General features: G+C 39.1%; 1 protein-coding gene across 2 annotated transcripts in view; it reads left to right on the top strand.

Moving 5' to 3' along the window:
- The first annotated feature begins 1,006 nt into the window (after positions 1-1,006).
- Positions 1,007-24,226, top strand: part of zbtb46 (zinc finger and BTB domain containing 46) — a 71,868-nt gene continuing 48,648 nt past the window's right edge. The window contains exons 1-3 of one of the 2 annotated variants that reach the window (XM_069883863.1): positions 1,007-1,069; positions 14,764-14,879; positions 16,699-17,678. In XM_069883863.1, coding sequence (XP_069739964.1) covers positions 1,016-1,069; positions 14,764-14,879; positions 16,699-17,678 — 1,150 coding nt within the window. In that variant the 5' untranslated portion in view covers positions 1,007-1,015. The remainder of the gene's footprint in view (positions 1,070-14,763; positions 14,880-16,698; positions 17,679-24,226) is intronic. The other variant, XM_069883862.1, reaches the window with a different exon arrangement.

The following is a 24,226-nucleotide window of genomic DNA, read 5'->3' as shown; positions in this document are numbered from 1 at the left end:
GGCATTAGATACAAATGCAGGCAAGTCATGCTGAGCCTTAATAAAACATTGGTCCAACCATAGCTGGAGTCTTTTGTTCAGTGATTTTCAGATTGGAGGAAAATTATTAATGGTATTCTCCATGGGGCACGACCCTAACAGTATTGTATAGAAAGAAATTGATGGTATTAGAGAGGATCCAGAAAAGATTTGCAGGAATAATTCTTCTGATCTGAATCAATAAAACAATAGTAGATTAGTGCAGCTGGGGTGTTGCTTTTTTTGAAGAAGAGGGATTGAGAGGTTTTGATGTTTCTAAAGTAACTTGAGGTTTAGAAAGAGTAAATTGTGGCAGGTTCACTTTGATGGAGGGGAGGAGGACTGGAGTTCACTGTTTTAAAATATGAAATCACTGGTTGGATATGAACTGAACTCGCATTGAAAAATGATTGCAAGATGGAATTGGGTAATTTGGAACAAGGTAAGAGTGGGATCAGTATGGAAATTTTAAGTGGAAGACTGAAGTTTACCTTTGTGGACTGAATGGAACATTATTCTTTTTCTCTCTGTTCTTACTCCTCTCCAGTCAGATTGACTATAATTAACAAGCCTTCACTATCCTTTTTCAGACAGTTATTTGCTCTGTTTTTATTTTCACCCTCTCATTGACATTCTCTTTGTTCTCATTACAACCCACCCACAAGCAACATGAAATATCTTTGGTTCATAAATGTTTCCAAGTTCTGATATCAGGTTATCTGAATGGTCATCTGTTTCTTTTTGCACAAATGCATTTTGACAAATTAATATTTAGTGTTTTGTGTTTGTATTCCATGCTTGGTAAGATTGTTATAACATGAATGATTAGATTCAGAATGCAAAAGCAATTGACAAAAAACATGTTTTTATCATTCCAAGAGTAATACCAAATAAATGAATCAAATATTCAGCTAATTTGCTCATTGTTTTTCTCAATTTTAAATGCTTAACTTTTTTTTAATATTTCAAGTCCTGTTTGGTTTGTTGGAATCGACAAATGTACCAGATGGTGAAGCCACAAGAGGTCTGGGATCTTGAGAGGCCACAAAAGGTCCTTGAGCTATGCTCCTAGTACTTTTTGAAAAGAAATGCAATGCATTGGTGCCAATATTTAAAATAATGCAAAACCTTGTGTAAATCTGCACATTTTAATTTAAGAGCAGATAATATTTTTGAGATTATTTATCTGGTCTGGGGAACATAGTTGGCTAACAATTTTTTTCATATATTCTGAGAATTATGGTCCAGTTATGTACCCTAGATAGGAGGAAGAAGAAATATGTTTGGAATGCAGAGTATTTGAACAAATGCATTCTGCATGTTTTTTAGAGGAACAGTGTTGAAACTCACTTGTATCTGTCTTTTCAGTTCCTCCCCCTCCCATTCCATAAATTTGCATTGATTCATTTTCCTAGGACATAAACTATGTCTTTGAGGATCCTGGATGTTTTGCATTGTTTTATAAATATGTGCTGTGTTCCAAATTTTTGTTGTGTTCAAAATATTTCACAGAAACTTTATCAAGCAAGGGTAGAATAGTGTGTGCTGAAAAAAATGGAAAGTGGTGTTTGGAGAAAATGATCAAAACCTTTATCAAAGTGTAGTTATAATGAGGATTTTGACGGAGGAGAGATCTTGGGCTTACACTTTGTTTTATGACGTAAGCAATGAAAGACTGCCCCTCAACACTGTGGGAGTTTTAAACAGCCAGTGATCGGGCCATTTTAAACTTTGTAGGAGTTGCAGATAGCAGACGCTCAATGCATTTCAACATTGTGGGGGATTTAAAGGGACAGTGCACAGACCATTTAAACACCACAGGAACTACCAGCAGAGGACCCAGGGGCCAGGTAAAGTAGACCCAACCATGTGGATGCGGTGGGGGCCTCTACAGGTCATGCTGAGACACCAAAACCTGAGGCTTCCACTCCCTACCATCCTCCTGGCCAATGTACAGTCCTTGGAGAACAAACAGACCTCAACATTAGAGAGAGCTGCGTGATGTGCTTTACAGAAATATGGCTATATGTGGACATTCCGGACATGGCACAACAGCCCAAGGGCCACACTTTCCACCGTGCTGATTGAACACCAGTGTTTGGAAAACAAGGGAGATGGTGTTTGTGCCATCATCAATTCATTATGGTACACAGTCGTGACAGTCACGTTCCAGTCCTGCTCCCTGACCTGGAACATCTGGTGATCAAGTGTTTCCCATTCTACCTGCCGAGGGAATTCACCACCTTCATCCTGGTCGCAGTGTACATTCGTCCCAGACTAACGTCAGGCTGGCATTGGAGGGGCTGAGCCCTAATGCAGCCCTGGTTAAAGAACATCCTGATGCCTTCTTGATCATAATGGGAGACTTCAATCAGGCCAACCTGAAGAACTCTCTGACAAACTACGACCAACAGATCACATGCGAGACCAGGAGAACCAACACACTTGACCACTGCTACATAACCATAAACAACGCATACTGTCATACCATAAGCACATTTTGGTAAGTCTAATCACCTGGCTGTACTTCTGCTCCCGGCGTACAAGCAGAGACTTAAGACCACAGCACCAGTCATGAAGACAATGGAAGTATGATCGAGGGAGGCGGAGGAGCCTCTGCAAGATTGCTTTGAATCGGTGGACTGAAATATATTCAGAAACTCGTCCATAGACTAGAATGAATATGCAACAGATGCCACTGACCTGCATAGATGAAAGTGTGCCCATGCATAAATACTGGGTGTTGCCCAACCTGAAGCCCTGGATGAATCAGAGAATTTGCAACCTGCTGAGGGCAAGAACAAGGGTGTTTAAGGTCAGGAATCAGGATCTTTTCAAGAGGTCCAGGTACGACCTGCGAAAGCCCATCTCTGAGGCAAAGTGACAATTCTGGAGAAGCTTGAGACAGATACATGCCAGCTATGGCAGGGAGTGCAGAACATTACAGCCTACAAAGCAAGGGTGAACACTATAGGTGGCTGTGATGCTTCACAGCTTCGATGAGCTGAACACCTTCTATGCAGTTTTGAAAAGAACCAAACAGCACCTACTAGTATCCCTGAAAAGGCCGAGGACCCTGTGATATCTATCTCTGAAGGCGACGTGAGAACATTCAGGAGGGTGACCCCTTGCAAGGCATCAGACCCTGACAACACCTGCCAGGGTACTGAAAATTTGCTCCAACCAACTAAACGAGTGTTCAAGGACATTTTCAACCTCTCATTGAGGCAGTCAGAGGTTCCCTCTGGCTTCAAAAGGGCATCAAAATCATCCTGGTACCCAAGAAAAGCTGCCTCAGTGACTACTGCCCAGTAGCATTAACTTCTACTGTGATGAAATGCTTTTAGAGGCTGGTCATGGTCAGAATTAATAGGTACCTAAGTGAAGATCTGGACTTATTGCAATTCACCTATTGTCACAATTGCTCCACAGCAGATGCAATATTTCTGACTCTATACTCAGCTCTGGATTACTTCGAAAACAGCAATTTGTGCCTACGGCTGCTCTGCTCTTCATTAACTACAGCTTGGCCTTGAATACCATTATTTCCTCAGTGCTGGCTATAAATTCTAGGCCTCTGTACCCCCCCCCCCCCCCCCTCTGCAATGGGATCCTTGACTTTCTCATCAGAAGACCACAGTCAGTACGAATTGGAAACCATGTCTCCTCCTCACTGACATAGACGCACCCCAAGGATGCGTGCTTAGCCCACTCATCGTGATGAAGGGCACAAGCCCGAAATGTCGGTTTTGTATTTTTACTGTTGCCATTTAAAGGACACTGCTTGACCTGTTGAGTTTCTCCAGCTTTGCGTTTTCACTTCAACCACGGTGTGGGGAGATTTTCGTATTTTATAACAAAAGCTCTGTTTTGGCTTGGAATAACTTCAAAAATAACTACTGAGATTTGTGTCAGATTATTTTGTATTAGAGATACTCACACCACCAATAATTTGATAGATGTGGCAAAGTTGGTTTCTAATTCTCTGTGCAGTTAGCTTGAAGGGCTTCATAATAAAGTCAGTAAATTCCTGAAAATTTTCAACTTTTGGTAATCCTGAGATATCAGAAGTACTACAAATTATACCGAGGAGAAAAGCGGTGGGATCTGAAAAAAAAGCTGTAATTATTTTCCAACTGGGAATGTTGTAATAAAAATTTTAATGAATTGTGTGCGTGGGTGTTTCTCACTCTAAATTTCCTGTTCAGAATGGGTGGAGTAGTGGGAGGAAACTAACATGATTAGAATCACAAAGTTAGTACCCTATTCAGTTTTAATCAAGGTTGATTGTGGTGATGCTTTGAAGACCTTTTCCTTGAACTTTGCTTTGAGTAAGGTTTTGAATTGCCAGATGCTGTTTATTTGAACAGAAACATTTTAGAGTTTTGTATATAATAATAGGTGGATTGAGTTTAGAGTAGAGGTCATGTTGCAACTCTACAAATCTCTGGTAAGACTACACGTAAGGGTTTGTGTTCATTTCTAGTCACCTCCTTATAGGAAGGATGTAGAAGCTATGGAGAGTTGCAGAGGAGATTTACCAGGATGTTGCCTGGATTGGAAAACAAGTCTTGTGTGGCAAGGTTAGTAGAACAGGGACTTTTGTCTTTGGTGTGTAGAAGGATGAGAGGAGACTTGGTAGAGGTCTATGAGATTATGAGAGGCATAGATCGGCTGGATATCCAGCACCTATTTCTTAGGACAGGAAGAGCAAACACCAGGGGACGTGTGTACAAAGTGAAGGGAGGGAAGTTTAGGGGAGACATCAGGGGAAAGTTTTCTGCAGAGAGTTGTGGGTGCCTGGAATTCCTTGCCAGGGATGGTGGTGGAGGCTGAAGCATTAGGGGCATTTAAAAGTCTCTTAAGACAGGCACATGAATAAAAGAAAAATAGAGGGTTATGGGGTAGGGAGAGTTTAGTACATTTTTTCAGGAAGGAATATGTGGGTTGGCACAGCATTGAGGGCCAAAGGGCCTGTACTGTGCTGTAGTCTTCTATATTCTCTAATTCTAAAATAAAACAATCACTTAAAATATCTGCATAAACTCACGAGATAGTGATCTTTGCATTTTATCATTCAATTTATTGGCTATGTACAATTAAATATTTCAGGTGACTACTGCCAAAGAGTGAGAAGGTAAAATAATCCAAACATTCCATTTGTTTCTTGGTGCAAAGCAGTCATTTTTTTTTTTGTTTTTGGCCTTGGCTGAAGGAAAATATTTTTTCAAGTATTGCTTTGAGCAGTATTGAATCGTTGTCTCCTGAATTAAACTTTATTTGATGTTTGGTATCTTTCTTAAAAGGAGAATGAGCTTTACTTGCATCTTGTTTATTTATACATCTCCCTCTCTCTACTTTTTAAAAAAATGAATGAGTTTAAGGTAAAGTTAAGTTTAACATCCATTTATTGTGTTTTGTCTTGTATAGATACTTAAATTAAGAGCAAAATAAATACCAAAATACCATTGAGCAAATAATGATCCACATTAAAATAATTAATTCTTGGCTTTCTGTTGAGGTAATGCATTAATTTTTTGGGTTACATTGCATTCCCCTGCAGAAATATTTCTAAATAAATACTTGAGGAGGATATTGTGAAAAATGAGCAGTTAAATTTATCAAACTTTTCCAAAAGTAAATTTTAAATCTGGTGATGAATCATTTGATATGCTGAAACATCATGTTTAATCCCACTTGTGATTGTTTCCTTTGTAAGAATACAATTTAAGCCAAGAGTGGCCAAACTACAGCCTCTGGGACAACTGTAGCCTGTGGTCCATTTTTAAATTGCCCAGGGTGAATTTTAAAGATGGAACATGGCCCATCAGCATATAGTCTCTAACAATAAATTGCATGGTGTGTACATAGCATTTTGGTTTCAACACTAGATGTCACTGCCATTTTAAACAACTACGAGATCAACTGTTGCTCATTGATGAAAAAGTTTATCTCAGGAGTCAGATAAATGTGATAATACATGAGAAGAATTGGGCTGATTTATGTTGAGACTAATACAATAAATGTAAGATATAGTCTGGTACAATATAATTTTTTTTACATCAGTTATATTTCATGCCACAAAAACTAAATAAATTGAAATCGGATTTATCAGATCAATGTTTTAGAGGTGGGAACTTTTACATTCAACATGGTCTTGTGATGAAGTAAGACATTTCTAGCTGGAGTTAGGAATTTTTTTTAGAACAAATTACAGGAGTCCAATTTCCACAAAATCCAGAATTATTTTTGAGGGAACTTGATAGGAATAAGACCTAAATTGAAATTACTGGTAACCAAATACCAGATAGAATTTGTTAAAATTGGATTAGCAATGGCCAGAAAATGTATTGTAGTTGCTTGTAAGTCTGATTTCCACCTGAGTTTGGAATGATGGAATGTGGAAATGAACAGTTGTTTTCCTCTTGAGAAAATTACATATAATTTAAGGAAAAAAATATAATATTTTTACAAATTTGTCACCTGTATCTACAAAAATAGGATTAAACTTTAAAATTTTTTTAGATTTCTAAATGTTCTTTGCATTTAAGACTTGCGTGGAACCCCATTAACGATGAAATAGATTTGAATTTTAGAAAAGATGGGATTTAACTTTCATCAGTGCATTCTTATTCTACTTATTCTTTATCTTTTTTTCTATCTTAACACAATTCTATACTTTTTTCTTGGATCATTTCTTGGGACTGTAGGGGGAGGGGGGATTGTAGGAGGAGGGTGGTATTGGGGTATTATCATGTATTTGATATTAAATACATTATTACATCTATATTTTGAAATGTGTTTGAATGCATGTTTGGTTAAAAAATTTTAAATAAAATATTCAAAAAAAAAGTTTGCCTCAGTTGATTAAACATGGTGAAACTGAAAAGATGGGAAATAGCAAGAGAGTATTGAAAATTTCAGACACATTGGGGAAAAATGAATATTTTTTCCCCACAGAAGTCCAGGGGAAGTGTGTTTGTTTGATTTGCAAGGAATCTGTTAACTTTAATAGCCTATATTTAATAGCTTATCTACACATTGCATTATAATCATTAAGGTGTACACTTGTGCCATGAACTGTATTCAGAGTTGTGGAGGATTGTTGGAGTCTATGTCCCTTTCTTGATCTTTTCTCCTGCTCTTTTTATTTTGAAAATCTTTTTGAATGAGAATTTTAAACAGTTTTATTAATTTCAAATAAATTTAAGAGCAGCAGATATAGAAATTTTGAGTGTAATATGTGATTACATCAATGACAACAGTTAAACTGTTCCGTAGTGTTGGATAGTTATTTTTAAAGAAAATTAATTTTCGATGGGGCTGGGGTTTTTTGGTTTAAAAATATTTGGTTTTTCTTACAGAGTAACTGTGGAAAGCTCCCAGGATCAATATTGTTTGGCCCTTGTCTTTTCTTTGGCTTGGCTTCGCAGACGAAGATTTATGGAGGGGGTAAAAAGTCCTCGTCAGCTGCAGGCTCGTTTGTGGCTGACAAGTCCGATGTGGGACAGGCAGACATGGTTGCAGGGGAAAATTGGTGGGTTGGGGTTGGGTGTTGGGTTTTTCCTCCTTTGCCTTTTGTCAGTGAGGTGGGCTCTGCGGTCTTCTTCAAAGGAGGTTGCTGCCCGCCAAACTGTGAGGCGCCAAGATGCACGGTTTGAGGCGTTATCAGCCCACTGGCGGTGGTCAATGTGGCAGGCACCAAGAGATTTCTTTAGGCAGTCCTTGTACCTTTTCTTTGGTGCACCTCTGTCACGGTGGCCAGTGGAGAGCTCGCCATATAACACGATCTTGGGAAGGCGATGGTCCTCCATTCTGGAAACGTGACCCATCCAGCGCAGCTGGATCTTCAGCAGCGTGGACTCGATGCTGTCGACCTCTGCCGTCTCGAGCCCTTGTATTTTTCTGTTTGTGGCCCTATCTTGAGCAGAAATTATTGTTTCAATATATTGTGGTATTTAAGATGTGACTGTAGAAATTAACATCTAGTTGATTGTTTAATAACATTTTTGAAAGATGCATCGAATTCAGTAGATAAAGTGAGTGCTTTCTCATACAATAACTCTGGGAGTTATATGATGCAAATGGTATGCATAGTCTAAAGCCCCTTTCACACTTGCCAGTGATCCCAGGATTTGAATGCCAATCACCCTTTAAAGTGGCAAGTGTGAAAGCAAAATCTGCATCTCATGCCTGGGATTGCCGGTCACAACCCCTAGTACAATTCCTAGCATCTGCAGACGCTGGCATTGAGATCAGGCAAGTGTGAAATGGGCAATTGCATTGCAGGCACTTCCTATTAAAGGTAGAACAGACCAAATGCTGGGATAAACCCTTACAAGTGTGAAAGCGTTCAGTGTCCCATTTAGGAGTGGTCTAGTGTGAAAGGACAAACCCCCATTCCTGGGACGCTTAAAGGCTGATTTAGTGGGACACAAGTGTATCATGCTGTTCTGACCATCTTCTTAACAGGTTTTCATTTTTGTATGATAAACCGAATGTGAAGCTAGATCTATAGCTACAAAGTTGAAAATCCCAATTTTTACAACAACTTAATATTTGCATAGTATTGAAATATTGTAATAGGTTATACTAAACTGTTCGGTTACTTCAGGAAAGTATACTGTATAACAAGGTTGATAGGTTTTTGTGTACTTTCTGTACATTGAACATTTCAGGTGGTTGGAACCAGCAAATATAACTTGAATCACTTTACAAATTCTTGTTAAGCCAGTGCACATTTTAGCAGATATATTTGATCAATTTCTGATATTTTCTCTAAAAGATGATATTTAATAACAATTAATTGATTTGAACCTAAAGCACAAGTTTTTCCTAGTTTGATCCTTGTTGAACTCCTTTTCCCCTCCACTTTTTGAGTTAGTGGTTCATACAGGGATCTCGATGCACTAGGAATATTTCAAAACCCTGCAAAAAGTGACTGTTGAACACAAGCCAAAATGGTGTACACCAGATTGTTATTTCAACAGTACTGTGAAGAGGTTTTTAAAAAAAAAAAATACTGAAACGTAGCCTCATTCTATTGATATTCACTTTACATTTAACATGTTACCATTTTTTTTACTTAAAAGGATAAGTCTGGTCTCTTTTTTCCTTTCTGTTTCTTTCATCTCTTTTTCCTCACGTCATCTCATTCCCAAAGGCAATTATAACTAAAAAGCATGAAGTAATGTTGCTTTTTTTAAATATAGGATTTATAAACTCTCATACTTTTATACTCAAGTACAATTTAATACAAAAATGGCACTGACCATTTTAGGCTTCAAACTTTGCTGTGCATATAGCTTCTGATATAGTATTTTCAGAAGTTGTGATAACATTGTGGATTTTACAGAATTAATTTGGGATTAATTCATCATGATCTACATTTCAGAGGTTCTGAATTACTGGCAGATGATGAAGCTCTTTTATTTTAGCTGAAAACTATTCTTTTGGTTTGATGTATGCCTTAACCAGTTCTCTTTAGATTCTTGCTGTAATCTACAAAATATTTTGTTAAAGGTACATGTCCCGGTAACTCAGTGGATAAATGCTTTACCTGATGCAATATTGTGTAGCATCAAGGGTTGGACATATTTGCTTTAATTGAGGATAAGATAACTCTCCTCCCTGCTTGTTGGGTGGGGGTGTGGGAAAGGCTTGTTGATCTGTTTTTCTGGGCAAATTATAGGAAGCCCTGTCTATCAGCTTGTAAAGGAACACTTGCCTATGGAACAATGGAGGCATTGAGAAAGAAGCACGAGGCCATCATCCGTTAAGATCATGTCTGGTCTTGTACTTTGTGATTAGCTTCACATAGCTACCCATTCCACATGTCCTGTTCAATTCTTGATATCTTTATAGTGCTGAGAAGAGGATGCAAGTAACGTGAAATTAATATGAGGTGTTGTAAATTTTGGTGCTAACTCTTGTCAAATATCTTCATCCTGCATGCTCTGATTTGTTGTGACATTTTATATTAAACATCAAGTTATCTTTTGGATTTAGGAAATGTGTGGAATTCATGAAACTGGAGGTTTGAATTAGTGTGAGAAATGATGTTGAAGTCCACATTTGATATTTTATTCATTTAGCAGTTCCAACTAGCCAGTTGGATGTAGAACTGCATTGTTTATTTTGGGCAGAAATCTTTGCTTGCTCAAGTACACAACATTAATGAAAATTTTTCTTTTATTCTACCAAACTTGTGATATCATACTCATGTACTAATGAACTTGAAACATTTGAAAACACTATTGTTCCAGTTAGACCATTGATTTTCTCTTCAAAATCTTCCCATTCTATTAGGACATCATTTACTTTATTACATTCTCAAAGGCATTGCAATTTACATGGCCATCATCATCCTTGAAGAGAATTTTTCCCCTTAAGCTAGTATGTTATTTCTTGATTTCTAACTTTTCAAACAGGTATACATTAAATATTGGCTAGCAAATTAAGTAGTAGTGATTGGTTAAGAATGAGGGTGGGGTGTGGGGAGGAGAGAGTTGTACTGATGTCTGCTTTGAAATCAGGAATGCATATAGTAGATTAACGGATTATCCATGAGCAGAAAATAAAAACACAAATGCTGGAGGAACTTAGCAGGTCTCGCATTGTCCACAGGAGGTAGATGTACATCAGAATCGAGTTTATTGTCATGAACGTGTTACAAAATTTGTTGTTTTGCAGCAGCAGGATTGTGCATTACAGGTGCAAAATTGCAATAAATTACTGTTCCATAAATACAATATTTAAAAATGGAGCAAAAAAGAGGAAAAAAAAGTGAGGTCATGTCTATAGGTTCATTGTCTGCTCGGAAATCTGATGGTGGAGGGGAAGAAGTTGTTTTGGTAACATTGGGTGTGCATCTTCAGGCTCCTGTACTTCCTGCCTGATGCTAGCTGTGAGAAAAGAGCATGGCCTTGATGGTGAGGGTACTTTAAGGCTACTTTCTTGAGACATCTTAATGGAGTGAAGACTAATGCCCACGATGGCACTGGCTGACATTGCAACCCTCTGTAGTCTTATATTGTTGTGTGCATTGGCATCTCATACCAGACAGAGATGCAACCAGTCAAAATGCTCTCCACCTGTAGAAATTAGCAAGGCTCCTAATGAAATCTAGCTGCTGGTGAGCCGCCTTTATGATTGCATTGGCCCCAGGATAGATCTTCAGAGATGTTGACATACCAAGAAATTTGAAGTACTTTACCCTCTCCACTGTTGACCCCTTGATGAGGATTGGTTCACGTTCTCCTGATTTTCCCCTTCCTGAAATCCACAATTAATTCCTTAGTTTTGCTAATGTTGAATGTAAGATTATTGTTGTGACACCACTCAACTGGCTGATCTATCTCACTTCTGTGTGCTTCCTCTTTGCTGAAGTTGCCTGAGCCCTTCTTTAAAGTATGAGTACAAAGCAGGCAGGCCCCTGAATTAAAATGATGGGATGAAGGGAAGAAAGAGCAGGGGGAAGAGTACAGACCAACAGACAAAAGGTAGTAATTGGATATCGATAAGAGGACAGAAAAGAGGAAATGTGAGAATTGATTGGAAGAAGGATAAATGCTTTACCTGATGCTTAACCCTAACCCTAACCCTAATAAAGAAGGAAGTGCAAAGATGCTTGTGTTCTTGTCAAGCTAGCAAAGGATCAATTTGTAAAATGTTTTAATTGATATGGTGCTCAACATCTAGTTATTGCAGAACAAGAATGAACAGACTAAATAGAATGTGATGATATGCAGTTAAAGAGTGGAATGGAAGTCAGAACAGATGATGCTGAAGCTGTTGTGGTGAGACTACACTATGAATATTATGTTCATTGATCATCACTGAGGCAGGAGGCGATTCACCAATGTTGGCATTTCAATTTGGAGTTGACCTCATACATGATGTCTAAGAATGAAAAGCCAGGAAATCTCTGACTTTGGTAAACTGCCTCCACGCACTGCTCAATTCCACACAAAAACCATACTTACCTGTCTCAGCTCTCCCACTGGCAGTTTCATTGAGTAACATCCAATCTCACCATTGAGACCTTTCACTATCTAAATGGCTTTCAAAGAATAAGACCAGCTTGCAATGGTCAGAGGAATAATCTGAATGCAGCAGAGCTTGGGGAAAGGAGACAGGGAAAAGGGAAGAGAAAGACGCAAAGCTAGATGAAGGAGATGTATGGGTAAGATTGGAGGGGGGAGGGAGAAGGGTTGGCCCTAACAGAAACCAGAGAAGTCTGTTTGTGCTATCTGGTTGGAGGGTGTCCAGATGGAATTTGAGTTGTTGTTCCTCCAATTTGCAGGTAATCTTATCTGGCAGTGCATGAGCCCATGGATGGGTGTGTCAGCAAGGGAATGGGGTGGGGAATTGAAATGGATGACCACTGGGAGATCCCTTCTGTTGCAGTGGATGGAGCTGAGGTACTCAATGAAGGAATCTCCCAATCTGCATCCAGTCTCTCCAATTCAGTGGATACAACAATGGGAGCACTGGAAGCAGTTGGTGACCCCTTTGGATTTACTTGGGAGGACTGTTTGGGGAAAATAATGGTGAGGGAGATTGTGTGGGCACAGGTGCTACAGCTCCTGTGGTTGTAGGTGCCAAGGTGGTGGTTGGTGGGAAGGGAGAAGTGTTTCAGGGAGTCACAGAGGGAGATTTGTTTCAGATCCGCGTTTATCCAACTTAAAAAAAAATTTGGATAACCGAGGATTTTGGAGAATCAGATTTTGGAGAATCAGAGTTGTTCTGTATGCCATTAGTGTTAAATGTGTACACTGGCACTTCAAATAAATCTTAGCTGTGTTTTTTTAAATGTTATGAATTGAATATGTGAGGGGGGGTGGGGTGAAGGTGAAATTGATAAAGAAGGAAGTGCAAAGATTCTTGTGTTCTTGTCAAGCTAGCAAAGGATCAATTTGTAAAATGTTTTAATTGATATGGTGCTCAACATCTAGTTATTGCAGAACAAGAATGAACAGACTAAATAGAATGTGATGATATGCAGTTAAAGAGTGGAATGGAAGTCAGAACAGATGATGCTGAAGCTGTTGTGGTGAGACTACACTATGAATATTATGTTCATTGATCATCACTGAGGCAGGAGGCGATTCACCAATGTTGGCATTTCAATTTGGAGTTGACCTCATACATGATGTCTAAGAATGAAAAGCCAGGAAATCTCTGACTTTGGTAAACTGCCTCCACGCACTGCTCAATTCCACACAAAAACCATACTTACCTGTCACAGCTCTCCCACTGGCAGTTTCATTGAGTAACATCCAATCTCACCATTGAGACCTTTCACTATCTAAATGGCTTTCAAAGAATAAGACCAGCTTGCAATGGTCAGAGGAATAATCTTGACAGCTGGTTAAATTGTACCCAATGCTGAGCCAACTGTCAGTACCACATAAGTGCTATGTTAGTGAATATATTTGGTTTCAAAAAGTATTCGAGTTTGTCAGTAATTAAGCCAATGTATATTTAATGCTTGAACAATTTAAAATATTCAAGAAAAGTTTAGGAATCTGGGGTAAAAATTGAGTCTGGTCTTTTGTTTTTCCTTCCCAATGATTAGAAAGTCATTTGCAACAATAGGTTCCTTATGGACACAACCAAATGAAGGTATATAAGCATCATGTCAAATTGATTGCTGAATTTCTTCTAATGGCATAGTTTTCCACACTTTAGAAATCCCTCATTGTAAAATGATCTTACATGCAGCAATAATGTAGAAGGTAATTTTGTATGTTATTAATTTGTGGCCATATTTGTGAGAAAATAAAGTAACATGAGATTAGTTAGAGAGTAGGACTGATTTATTGCCTTTGGATAAGTGAATTGAAATGCATTTTGAGTTTACTTTCAAGTTAACCGGTTCCTTCAAATTTATTGTTAGGAACCTGAATTTATACTAGTGAACAAATTTTATATTAGGTTAAGTGCATTGAAACCACCTTTTTCTGCACATAGCCATGAACTGCAAGTTGCCAGTCATAACCATTGTTACTTGGATTTCTTTGACATTGTGCTGCGACACTTTTTCATTGTCATTGGGTCGAGATGTTATCAACCAGTGCTGTACTTGCCCTGCAAAAACTGTGATGGTTTAAGAAATTGTCATCAGTTTCCTTTTGGGAGAATTGTGAATGGAGATTAAGTACTGGCCTGACCAATAATATCTTTTTAAAAATCATAAATTCCAAGATTTTGAATTTGGAGCACATTTGATTTGTTTTTACGCCTTAATTTCCCCACAATTTGTCATTTTTTTTTTCAGAAAACTTTTAAGGTTTACAAGTAAAACTTTCTTGCATCTTTATTTTTTTTTCAAATGTTGTCCATTGTAAGCAGAGTAGATCTGATTGTAAATAAAGCATTATTTGTATTTATTAGACTTTTATTGAGGGATAGGTTTCCTTTTGTGAAGATGCGAGCAGTAAATAACGTTAGATTCTTCTGTTTTGCATGTGTTTATCCTAGTTTATTCTCTCATAATTCTTATTTTTTTTATTGAGCAATCATGATCGTCCTCTGTTCAGAGCAGGAGAAAAGAGTAACATACAAATGAGAAGTGACAAATAATGGTTAGTTATTTTTAAGAATTCACAAAAAAAAATCAATGATCAATTTAGACACAATTTGAAAAGTAACTCTCAGCTGAAATTATTAATTCTTGGCACTAATAGCATTTTAAAAGTTATGTTCTTGTACAATAATGGAACATTTATGATTTGCTTCTAGGTAGGATTCCTCATCATTTCAAACAACTGGGAAATTGTGAACAATCCTGGGGACAAAATGGGAAGAAACTGGCACTACATTGACGAAGGGGAAGGACAGCGGGAGAAAGAAAGACAGTAAGCAAAATAAGATTACATTATAATCATTGCAAATTATTAGTTATTAATTGAATGTCTGGTTTTTGTATGGAAGATGTGTCAACAAGGAAACATTTCATCATCATTGAACAAAATCAAGCATATTCAAACATGTTAAATAAAGTACATTTACATGGAGATCCATTTCTTTGGGACACAATAGAGAATCTGTGTTCAAATAAAATGTCTGAAATTTCTGGAGGCAGTTTAAAGGATAGATGATGGTCTGCTCCTTCAGTCCAGTACTTCTTGAACTGGGAATCATGGATTTAGCATAAAAACATTTATGCCTATGGAAAGAATAGATTTTTTTTTCCAAAGCACCAAAGCTGCCACACAGACCCCCATCGCTGGGCACTCCACGAAGACTCCTGCAGCCTGCCAAGGCCTCACGGAAGTGACCGCCATCCTATGTAAACACTGTTGGGACTAACTGCCCCGGGGCATTGGCAAGTGAATCGGCATGGATTTGAAGGGCAGACATGGCCTGTTTCCACGCCGTAAACAGTTATATGGTTAAAGCACCCACCTGTGATAAAAGGATTTTGGAACTGTGATGAAATGGTCAAAAGTTAACTTTTGGATTATGGAATGGAGCAAGCATGATCGGTTCTAGTGGCCTAATCTTCAGTTATTTTGTTGTTGAGATCAATCATGAAGAAAGGGGCGGGGGGGGGGTCCATGAGGACTGAACATGCTGGAAATCAGGGAGAAAATGCTGGCACGTGCAGCAAAATTGGGCAATATTTGTGGAAAAAAATAATTGATGTTTCAGGTCTGTGATTTTTGAGTTTGGCAATCAACTTGGTTGATTCACTTGATGGTTATGGTAAGAAATACCCAGAGACAATTAAAATTAAAAGATTGCCAAAGCTTTATTATTGTGTCATTTCAGAGAAAATGTGATTGATATTGAAAGCAAGTGCAATAAAATAGAAATATTATTATAATCATATAAACAGCTGTGTTTTTCTATAATGTAGTTGGAGCACAAATTGGAAGCAGAAGTTGACCATACACCACGTTGAGCCTGCTCTATCATACAATAATCTGATCACTGGGTTCAACTCCACTTTCTCCCCTAGTCTTGAAAGCAATTTCAAGGCTGAATTTATCAAATTGCTCAGCATTCTTTGCTGGTGGTAGAAAATTCTAAAATTTCATCTCCATGTGAAAAGAATCTGTATAATAAAAAAAGTGATCTAAATGGATTAATTTCACAAAAACCATTTATCTGCTGTGATTGAACAATGAAGGAAACCTAAGATGTATTTCTTTGAAATCTTTTAAAATGTTGGGAGAAAACTAATCATTAACTTGTTATTTTATTCCACTTATGCTAAAAATATTTCAAATTGAGCTGTATTTGGATTTTATTGAAGGATTCTGTTGTTTTCTAATTGCAACTTCCCGCCTTGACTTCACAAATATTAATGTGGGGTATGATGGGAGTTTAAGGAAAAAAAAAATTAGCAAGCTCCATTGCTTGGTTATAATGTGATGCATTCTACATCAGAGAGGAAAAATGTAGGTTAAGCAACCCCTTTGCAGAAAAAAATGAGGCCTATAACCTGAATAGTAACACTTTGTCTGCTTGCACACACTGTGTCTGTTTTGAGCACTGTCTTTATTTGTGATGAAATATCCTATTTTGCTTTGATTATCCATGATCTGAACCATTAAATAACAATGAGTTGACTTTGTAAATGTTGGAATAGAATGCTATTATCAGGAAGATGTCTTGTAGGCAAAGCCATATTTTTATTTATGAAACTGATTTTTTTCTTCGCTTTAATAGAATTCAAAAGCAACAACAATATCTTTCAATGGACAATCGAAAAGATGATATGGAAATCCCATCACACTACCGCCACTTGTTAAGGGAATTAAATGAACAGCGACAGCATGGCATCCTTTGTGATGTGTGCATTATTGTGGAGGGAAAAATCTTCAAGGCGCATAAAAATGTCCTGCTTGGCAGTAGCCGCTACTTCAAGACTTTGTACTGTCAGGTGCAGAAGATGTCTTCAGATCAGGCTACTGTGACTCATTTGGACATCGTCACTGCACAAGGTTTCAAAGTAATCATAGATTTTATGTACTCTGCGCACCTAGCATTGACAAGCAAGAATGTCATTGAGGTAATGTCAGCTGCAAGCTATTTGCAGATGACAGACATAGTTCAGGCATGTCATAGTTTTATCAAGGCAGCTTTAGATATCAGTATAAAGACTGAGCCGTCAGACGACATTATGGAGTATGATATGGGAGCCCCCTCAAGCAGCAGCATTGATATTGTAACACCAGTAGCAGTGGGCAGGAGTAATTCTCCTTGGTTGGAAAGACGACGGACAAGTCCAGCAAATTCTTCTGGAGATTCAGCGATTGCAAGTTGTCATGATGGTGGGAGTAGCTACAGCAAAGAGGAACATGAGCAGAAAACTGACAGTCATGATGACATCTCTTCACAATCACTCTGGTCAAGTGACATTGGTTACAATTCATTTCGAGTCAAGGAGGAACAGATATCTCCCTCACATTATGGAGGTTCTGAATTGAGAGAAGCCCACCTTGGAAAAAGTAACACTTCAGCACAGAGTGCATTTTCTGATCAGGTCCCTGAGGTGTGGCAGTTGCCTGGCCGGAAAAAGAATCGCAAAAATAAGCAAACAGTGCGCCATATTACACAGCATGTTGAAGTGGACAGCAGAGCGAGCTCCCCAACGCCATCAATGCTTACGGTTGGTGGATGGCCATACAATAGTCGTGATGGGACAGGTAAGCAAAAGCCCAAGTCAACAATATATTTTTATGGGCTGTTATCAAATCAAATTTTCAGCCAAAAACAATGGCTGTTTACCTCTCCAGCTTTGAGGGACTTGGATTCAATATTAATTTTGTAGTCCTGTGATAAAATTGAAAATGTGATATTGCATGGAATTTCCTTCAGACATCTGGCAGGCTGACAAAGATTCGTTATCAGCAAAAATTGCCCATCATTTCTTAGAGCCAGAGAAGCAAAAAGGAGACACCCTCTGCCCCATTCCCCAGTGTCACTGAATGTTCATGGCTTTGCCTCCAGTCCAAACCATCAGCAACCCGAACTCCAGATGCACATCTCTGACACACTCAGAGGCCTCCAGTGCCCTCTCATATTCTGGTTCCAGTTGCTGGTACCCCTTCAGCCAGTCTCCAGCAGTTCCCAACCTGCTCTGAGTCCTTTGATTGCAGTCACTAGCAGCCCAAGTTCTTTGTAAGTTCCTTGTCTTGAGTCACTACAGCCTGGCTCATGTGTGTTCTTCAGGCTCCGAGCCCTTCTCACTGGTCTGCTGCCAAGGTCACTGCCATATGGATTGTCTCCTCTGTTTCCTTTTCTCAAAATCAGGGGTCTCCCTGTTTTCTAGTGTCCTGCTTCTGCAGAGTCTGCAACCCCTTGTGCCCACCTTCTTGGGCCAAGCCCCATGGTCATGGGACTTTAAAATAAACCACTTCAGCTGTTTAACAGGCTGTTTAAAGCCAGTACAGAGCCGACTGCAGTTGGACTGGGCATTTAGACCCCACGGGGGAGCGCTGAGACTTCACTCCCTGCTCTCTTTGGGTCCACACCAGAGGCAATGCTGCCATTACAGCAGCTTGGGCATTTAGACCCCACGGGGGAGCACTGAGACTTCACTCCCTGCTCTCTGTGGGTCCACACCAGAGGCAATGCTGCCATTACAGCAGCTTGTTGGTCTTTTATGGCTATCATTCTCTTTCTAATGAAGGATTTATAATATCAGTTGAAATGTGTGGAATTACATTAATGCATCCCATAATTGTTTTGCCCTCTGGATTGGCTAAATAGTCTTGCAGTTTGTTTATTGATACTTTTTTGTGTGGTTGAACCACAGATACAAGTTCAGAAAAGTTATAAGTTGTATTTATTGCCACATGTACTGGGATACAATGAAAAGGTTTGTGCTTTCCAGCAAGTCTCTCCATGCATAGGTACAACAGAATAAAACACATTACAGAGGGTAAGGTTACATTGAAAGATAAGGTTGGAGTGAGGGCAACATTATTTTAAGTGAGGTTCGTTCAGTAGTCTGATAATGGTGGGAAAACAACTGTCCTTGAATTTGGTAGTGCACAATTTCTCATTCTTAAATATTTTTCCTAGTCGAATAAGGAAGAATGTGTGGCCAGAATGGGATGAGTCCTTTGGTATGATGACTGCTTTTCTGAGGCATTGGGTGGTGGAAAGGGAGATTCATGCAATGGTCTGAGTTGCGTTCACAATTCTCTGCAGTTTCTTACAGGTGTTGGCAGAACATTTCCAGTTCACAAATACTTCTGCAAGTTAGTCTGCGCAACTTCTTGGGACACATCCAGAAACTCCCTTAGGTCAGTTGGTTTCTGCAGGAAGACACATCAGACACCCATGGTGACCATGGGTGCAGATGTGCTTGAGGACATTGTGGTGGGACCTCCTGGCCTACAGACCTGTTTGAAGAGAGCGTGGAATACATTAAGCTTGTTTATAAGAATCGTCTCATTTCGCTCCATTTTACTATTTTGCTTGTGATAGCATGCATGCCCTCCTGCAGACATGGAGTATCTATGAGGTTCTTGTGAGAATTGATCTAGGTTCGAATTTTCCTCTGAGGATCTCTATGGTCTTGCAGAGGTAATTCCTGGATTTCCTGTGAAGGGATGGATCACCTGACGTGAATGCTTAACATGGATTTCAGTAGTGAGTGGGCCTCTTGGTTCAGCCAAGATAATGCAAATTGTAATCTTTTGAATGTAGTGTGTGATGGTGAGGATCTATTATCTGAGGTTTGTCTCTGAGAGTTGATTCATATTTTTGTCACTGCAATGAATTTTGTCTTGGATGATATGTTTGGAATTTATTTTGCAATTGGAGGGATCGGGGTGCAATCATTTCTCTCAAATAGTTGTGTTTGTTCAAATTTGCTTAATAATTCAATACATCTTTCATTATTCCCATCACTTTCTTATTATGTACTACTAATTTTGTTCAGATGCTGCTGAGTTCTCAGTGAAATTGTAAAGCCAAAAATTGCAGATGCAAGAATCTGAAATCTAAACATGGAATTCTTGAAATAGTGATATAAAGTTAGGCAGCATCCATGGGGAGGGAAAAGAAAGAGAAAAGGAAATATCAATGATGGTTAGACGTCGAGGAGAAATTTGATGCAAAGATGGTGAGATCTAGAGAGTGTGTGGTGCACTAGAGAGTGTAAGTTGCATCTGATGTATCCTGATGCAGTACTAGGAAATGGTGAACTGAGGGGGTGGGGGTGGGGGAAAGGCTGAAATAATCAGAACATCATTCATGTTGAATCTGAAGGTTGGTATGTGGCTTGTTAGAAGAAATCCAAAACATAGACCAGAATGAGATGGGGAATTATATTGAAAAAGCAAGAGAGTGTTCAGTGGTATCTACACTTGTGGTGGATATGGGAGTGATCAAGTGGGGTCTTTGCCCTAGGTAATGACAGGCTTTGGGAGAGTTGTTGGAACTACACCAGTCTAGGCAGAGGGGAATATTCCATCATGCTTCTCATTGGTGACTTAGCTAATAATAAGGTGAGTCACTTGCCAGCCTTTGACTTCCTGCAGGTTAAGTATGGCTGACTCAGGTGAGTTTGAGTTTCTGGTTAATGATGCCCATCATTGTTAGTAATTGGAACTCTCTGTTACTAATAAGAATATCTTGATGAGAATTGTTTTTACACAGCAACTTTATGGCAGCCTATGTTTTGAATGCTTTCTCTTGATTTCACTTATCTCCTATTTGCATGAAGCTTCACCATTTTCAATGAGAGTGAGCATCATGTGTCATTGAGTTTAAGCTCTTGTCTCACAACCACCTCCCTCAAGCCCGCTGTTTCCATTTGTTCAGTCTACCTCTTTAATCCCCTAGCTCTTTGCACTATGACCTAATTGTGTGATTTAGCAACACGAACAAACTTGAAGGCTGAGTACAGGGTTAATGATTGGATGCTTAACAGTATGGAAGAACAGAGGGACCTTGGGGTCCAAATTCATATATCACTCAAGGTTGCTATGCAAATTTACCAGGATGTCTTATGAGGCAAGGTGATCAGTGCTAGGACTTTTCTCTCTGGAGCAAAGTCCTAGCTCTAGGCCCAATTGTTACTGAAATATTTTGCTTGAGAAAAATTGTCATTGGCCCATATCCTTTGGAGTTCTGAAACAGTGCACATAATGAGTCAATTAGGTATGATCGAGACAGTGATTTTCAAACACTTTCCACCCACATACCACCTTAAGCAATCCCTTACTAATCACAGAGTACCTATGGCATAGGGAATACTTAAAGTGGCATGTGAGTGGAAAGAAAGAGGTTGAGAACCACTGCACTACAAGAAAAATGGTTAATAAGCTATTCTTAATATTTTGAAATGTGCTTCATGGTCCAATGCCATTTGAAATGTTGTATTTCTCTCCAAAAGTGGAGGTCATTCTTAATGATGCTTAATTTGTCATCAGTTAATCAAAATGCAAAGTAACTTCAGCTGTTGGAAATATTAAATTATAAATGAAAATGCTGGAAATCGAAAAGGTCAGGTCACATTTTTGGACAAAGAAAGATTGTGTTTCAGGTTGATGGCTGTGATGTTTCATCAGATAAAGTATGATCAATCTGAAACATTTTAAATGTTTCTTTCTTCAAAGATACTGTACAACTGGCTGGGGTTTTTGCAGGCATTTTCAGCCTCTCACTGCTATAGGCTGAGGTTCTCACTTGCTTAAAAAGGACATCTATCATATTGCTGCCCAAGAAGAGCAAACAAGGTGATCTGCCTCAATGGCAACCAATCAGTGACCTGCCTCAATGGCAACCAATCAGTGACCTGCCTCAATGGCAACCAATCAGTGACCTGCCTCAATGGCAACCAATCAGTGACCTGCCTCAATGGCAACCAATCAGTGACCTGCCTCAATGGCAACCAATCAGTGACCTGCCTCAATGGTAACCAATCAGTGACCTGCGTCAATGGCAACCAATCAGTGACCTGCCTCAATGGCAACCAATCAGTGACCTGCCTCAATGGCAACCAATCAGTGGCACCAGTGTCCATTATGATGAAGTGCTTTGAGGGAGGGGTTGGTTATGAGACAAATAAACTCTTGCCTCAGGAAAGACCTGGGATCCATTTCAGTTTGACTTCTGTCAAGCAGCTTGACAGGATGCCATCTTGCTGGCCTTGTACTTTGCATTAGGTCATCTGGACCATAAGAACTCCTCCGTCAAGCTGTTCATTAACTACACCACAGCATTTAATACTATCATACGAGCAAAACTAATGATCAAGTTGGGGGATCTGGTACACTCTTCCTCTTTTTGCAACTGGATTCTGACTTCCTCTTTGGGAGACCCCAATAAGAGTAAATTGGCAACATTACTGACCATCAACACAGACACCTTAAGCCTGCAAATTCCCTGCTTGCATAGCTAAATTTAGTTCTATTTAATTTTTTTGCCGACAGCATCACCATTGAACAAGCTGAATTAATGCTTTTTTTTGTTTGCTGTTTATCGTACATTGCACGACATTGACATTGAGATTCAGTGCAACAGTTATCATTCCCTTTGCTACTTCAGAAATGAGTGAGGCCAGATCAATGATATGATGCAAATGAAGAATCTGCTGATTTTCAATTTGGTGTTATTGCCAACATAAGGGCACTGGTCATGGAATTAGAATTACAAACAAAGCAGCATCGTTGATTGGAAGATTATGTAATACAATCCATTGTTGATTTGTTGATCCACTGGCAGGTCATACCATGTCCCCAATTCCCTCTATGTGGGAAAAAATTACCTTGAAAGTCCCTTTAAAATCTTTCCATACTTGCCATAAGTGTACAGCTTCCTGATTTAGGCTCCCTTAATCTGGGAAACCAACTGACCATTTACCTTATCAGTGTCTCTTGTGATTTTGTGTTCCTCAATAAGGTCACTTGCTCCTTGTTTCGGGTGGGGGGGGAAGTCCCAGCCACTCCTTGTAACTTAACCAGTCCACTCCTTTTAATATTTTCTGCACTCTTTCCATCTTAATGATATCCTTCAGATAGCAGGGTGACCATAACTGCACAAAATACTTCATATGGTTTCACCAGTGTCTTGTACAGCTTTAACATGATGAACCATTGATTACTACTGTAATCAATGTGCTGATTGACGAAGGCAAGTGTTCCAACTGCCTTCCCACCAACTTAGAACAACATTCAAGGAGCTTCTATATCTTGAGGCTTTCCCATTTACTGTGATAAGTTCTGCCCTGATTTAACTTGTCAAAGTGCTAAAAATTGCACTTGCTCGATTTAAGTTCCATCTGGTCTTCTTTGCCCACTTCAGTAGTTAATCTCCATCTTGTAATGTTGGATCATTCTTTACTATGTGTAAGCATGTGTTAAGAGGATGGCGCCTCTACTTGCAGAGAATATTGGTGACCAAAGTTCCTGACAGCAACCCAGGTGGAGGGTTACAAATCAGATGCACCTCCAGGCTGTTTTAGGTTAACTGTAATACAGTAAAAGTCTAAAAGTCCAGATGCCAGAAATCTGGACAACCCAAGAATCTGGACTTGTCAACAACTCTTGGATTTTGTGCATGTGCGCGTACTGCATGTGGGGATTGTATATCCTTTTCCAACTTTTTATGAACCCTTTTCCAGCTCTTGAAAAATGGTCCTGCTGTGAAGTGTTGATGTCTATTTCTCCCCATGAATGTTGCCTGACCTGTTGAATCTCTTCAGCTTCTCACAGTAAGCTTAAGATTATGGCACTTGTATTTTTTTGTCTCTTGAAACCTACTGTTTTGAATGAACCTGAAGACATTTATCCAAAACATTTCCTTGTGCCTCAGCACCAATGTTTGTTAGAAATCGATGGAGTACAGCACAGGAATATGCCATTTCGCCCTCGATGTCTGCACTGAACATGATACCTAATCAAACTAAATCAAATCTTGAAGCACATGATCAATATTTCTGCATTTCTTACGTGTTCATGTCTATCGAAAAGCTCATATTGGCAGTCTTCTGAATTACTGTAGAAATATTTTGCTTAGTGAAAGGCCAGAAATTTTTTTTGTTGCCACCATCACCTTGCTTTGAAAGTTTTTAATACGTTCTCCTGCTATTCTCAGCGAATTCTTTCACTCTATATTTTGCATTCTGTTGTGGCCTGCAGTGCAGTAGACTTTGCATTCTAATTTTTGTTTATATTGTGTATAAATTCTCATCGCCTCCTTTAAACAATGTATGCAGCCACTGGTTTATGTACAGTAG

Source organism: Narcine bancroftii, chromosome 6 (assembly GCF_036971445.1).
Source record: "Narcine bancroftii isolate sNarBan1 chromosome 6, sNarBan1.hap1, whole genome shotgun sequence".
NCBI classification, from domain to species: Eukaryota; Metazoa; Chordata; class Chondrichthyes; order Torpediniformes; family Narcinidae; genus Narcine; species Narcine bancroftii.
This window is presented reverse-complemented; position numbering and strand designations above follow the sequence as displayed.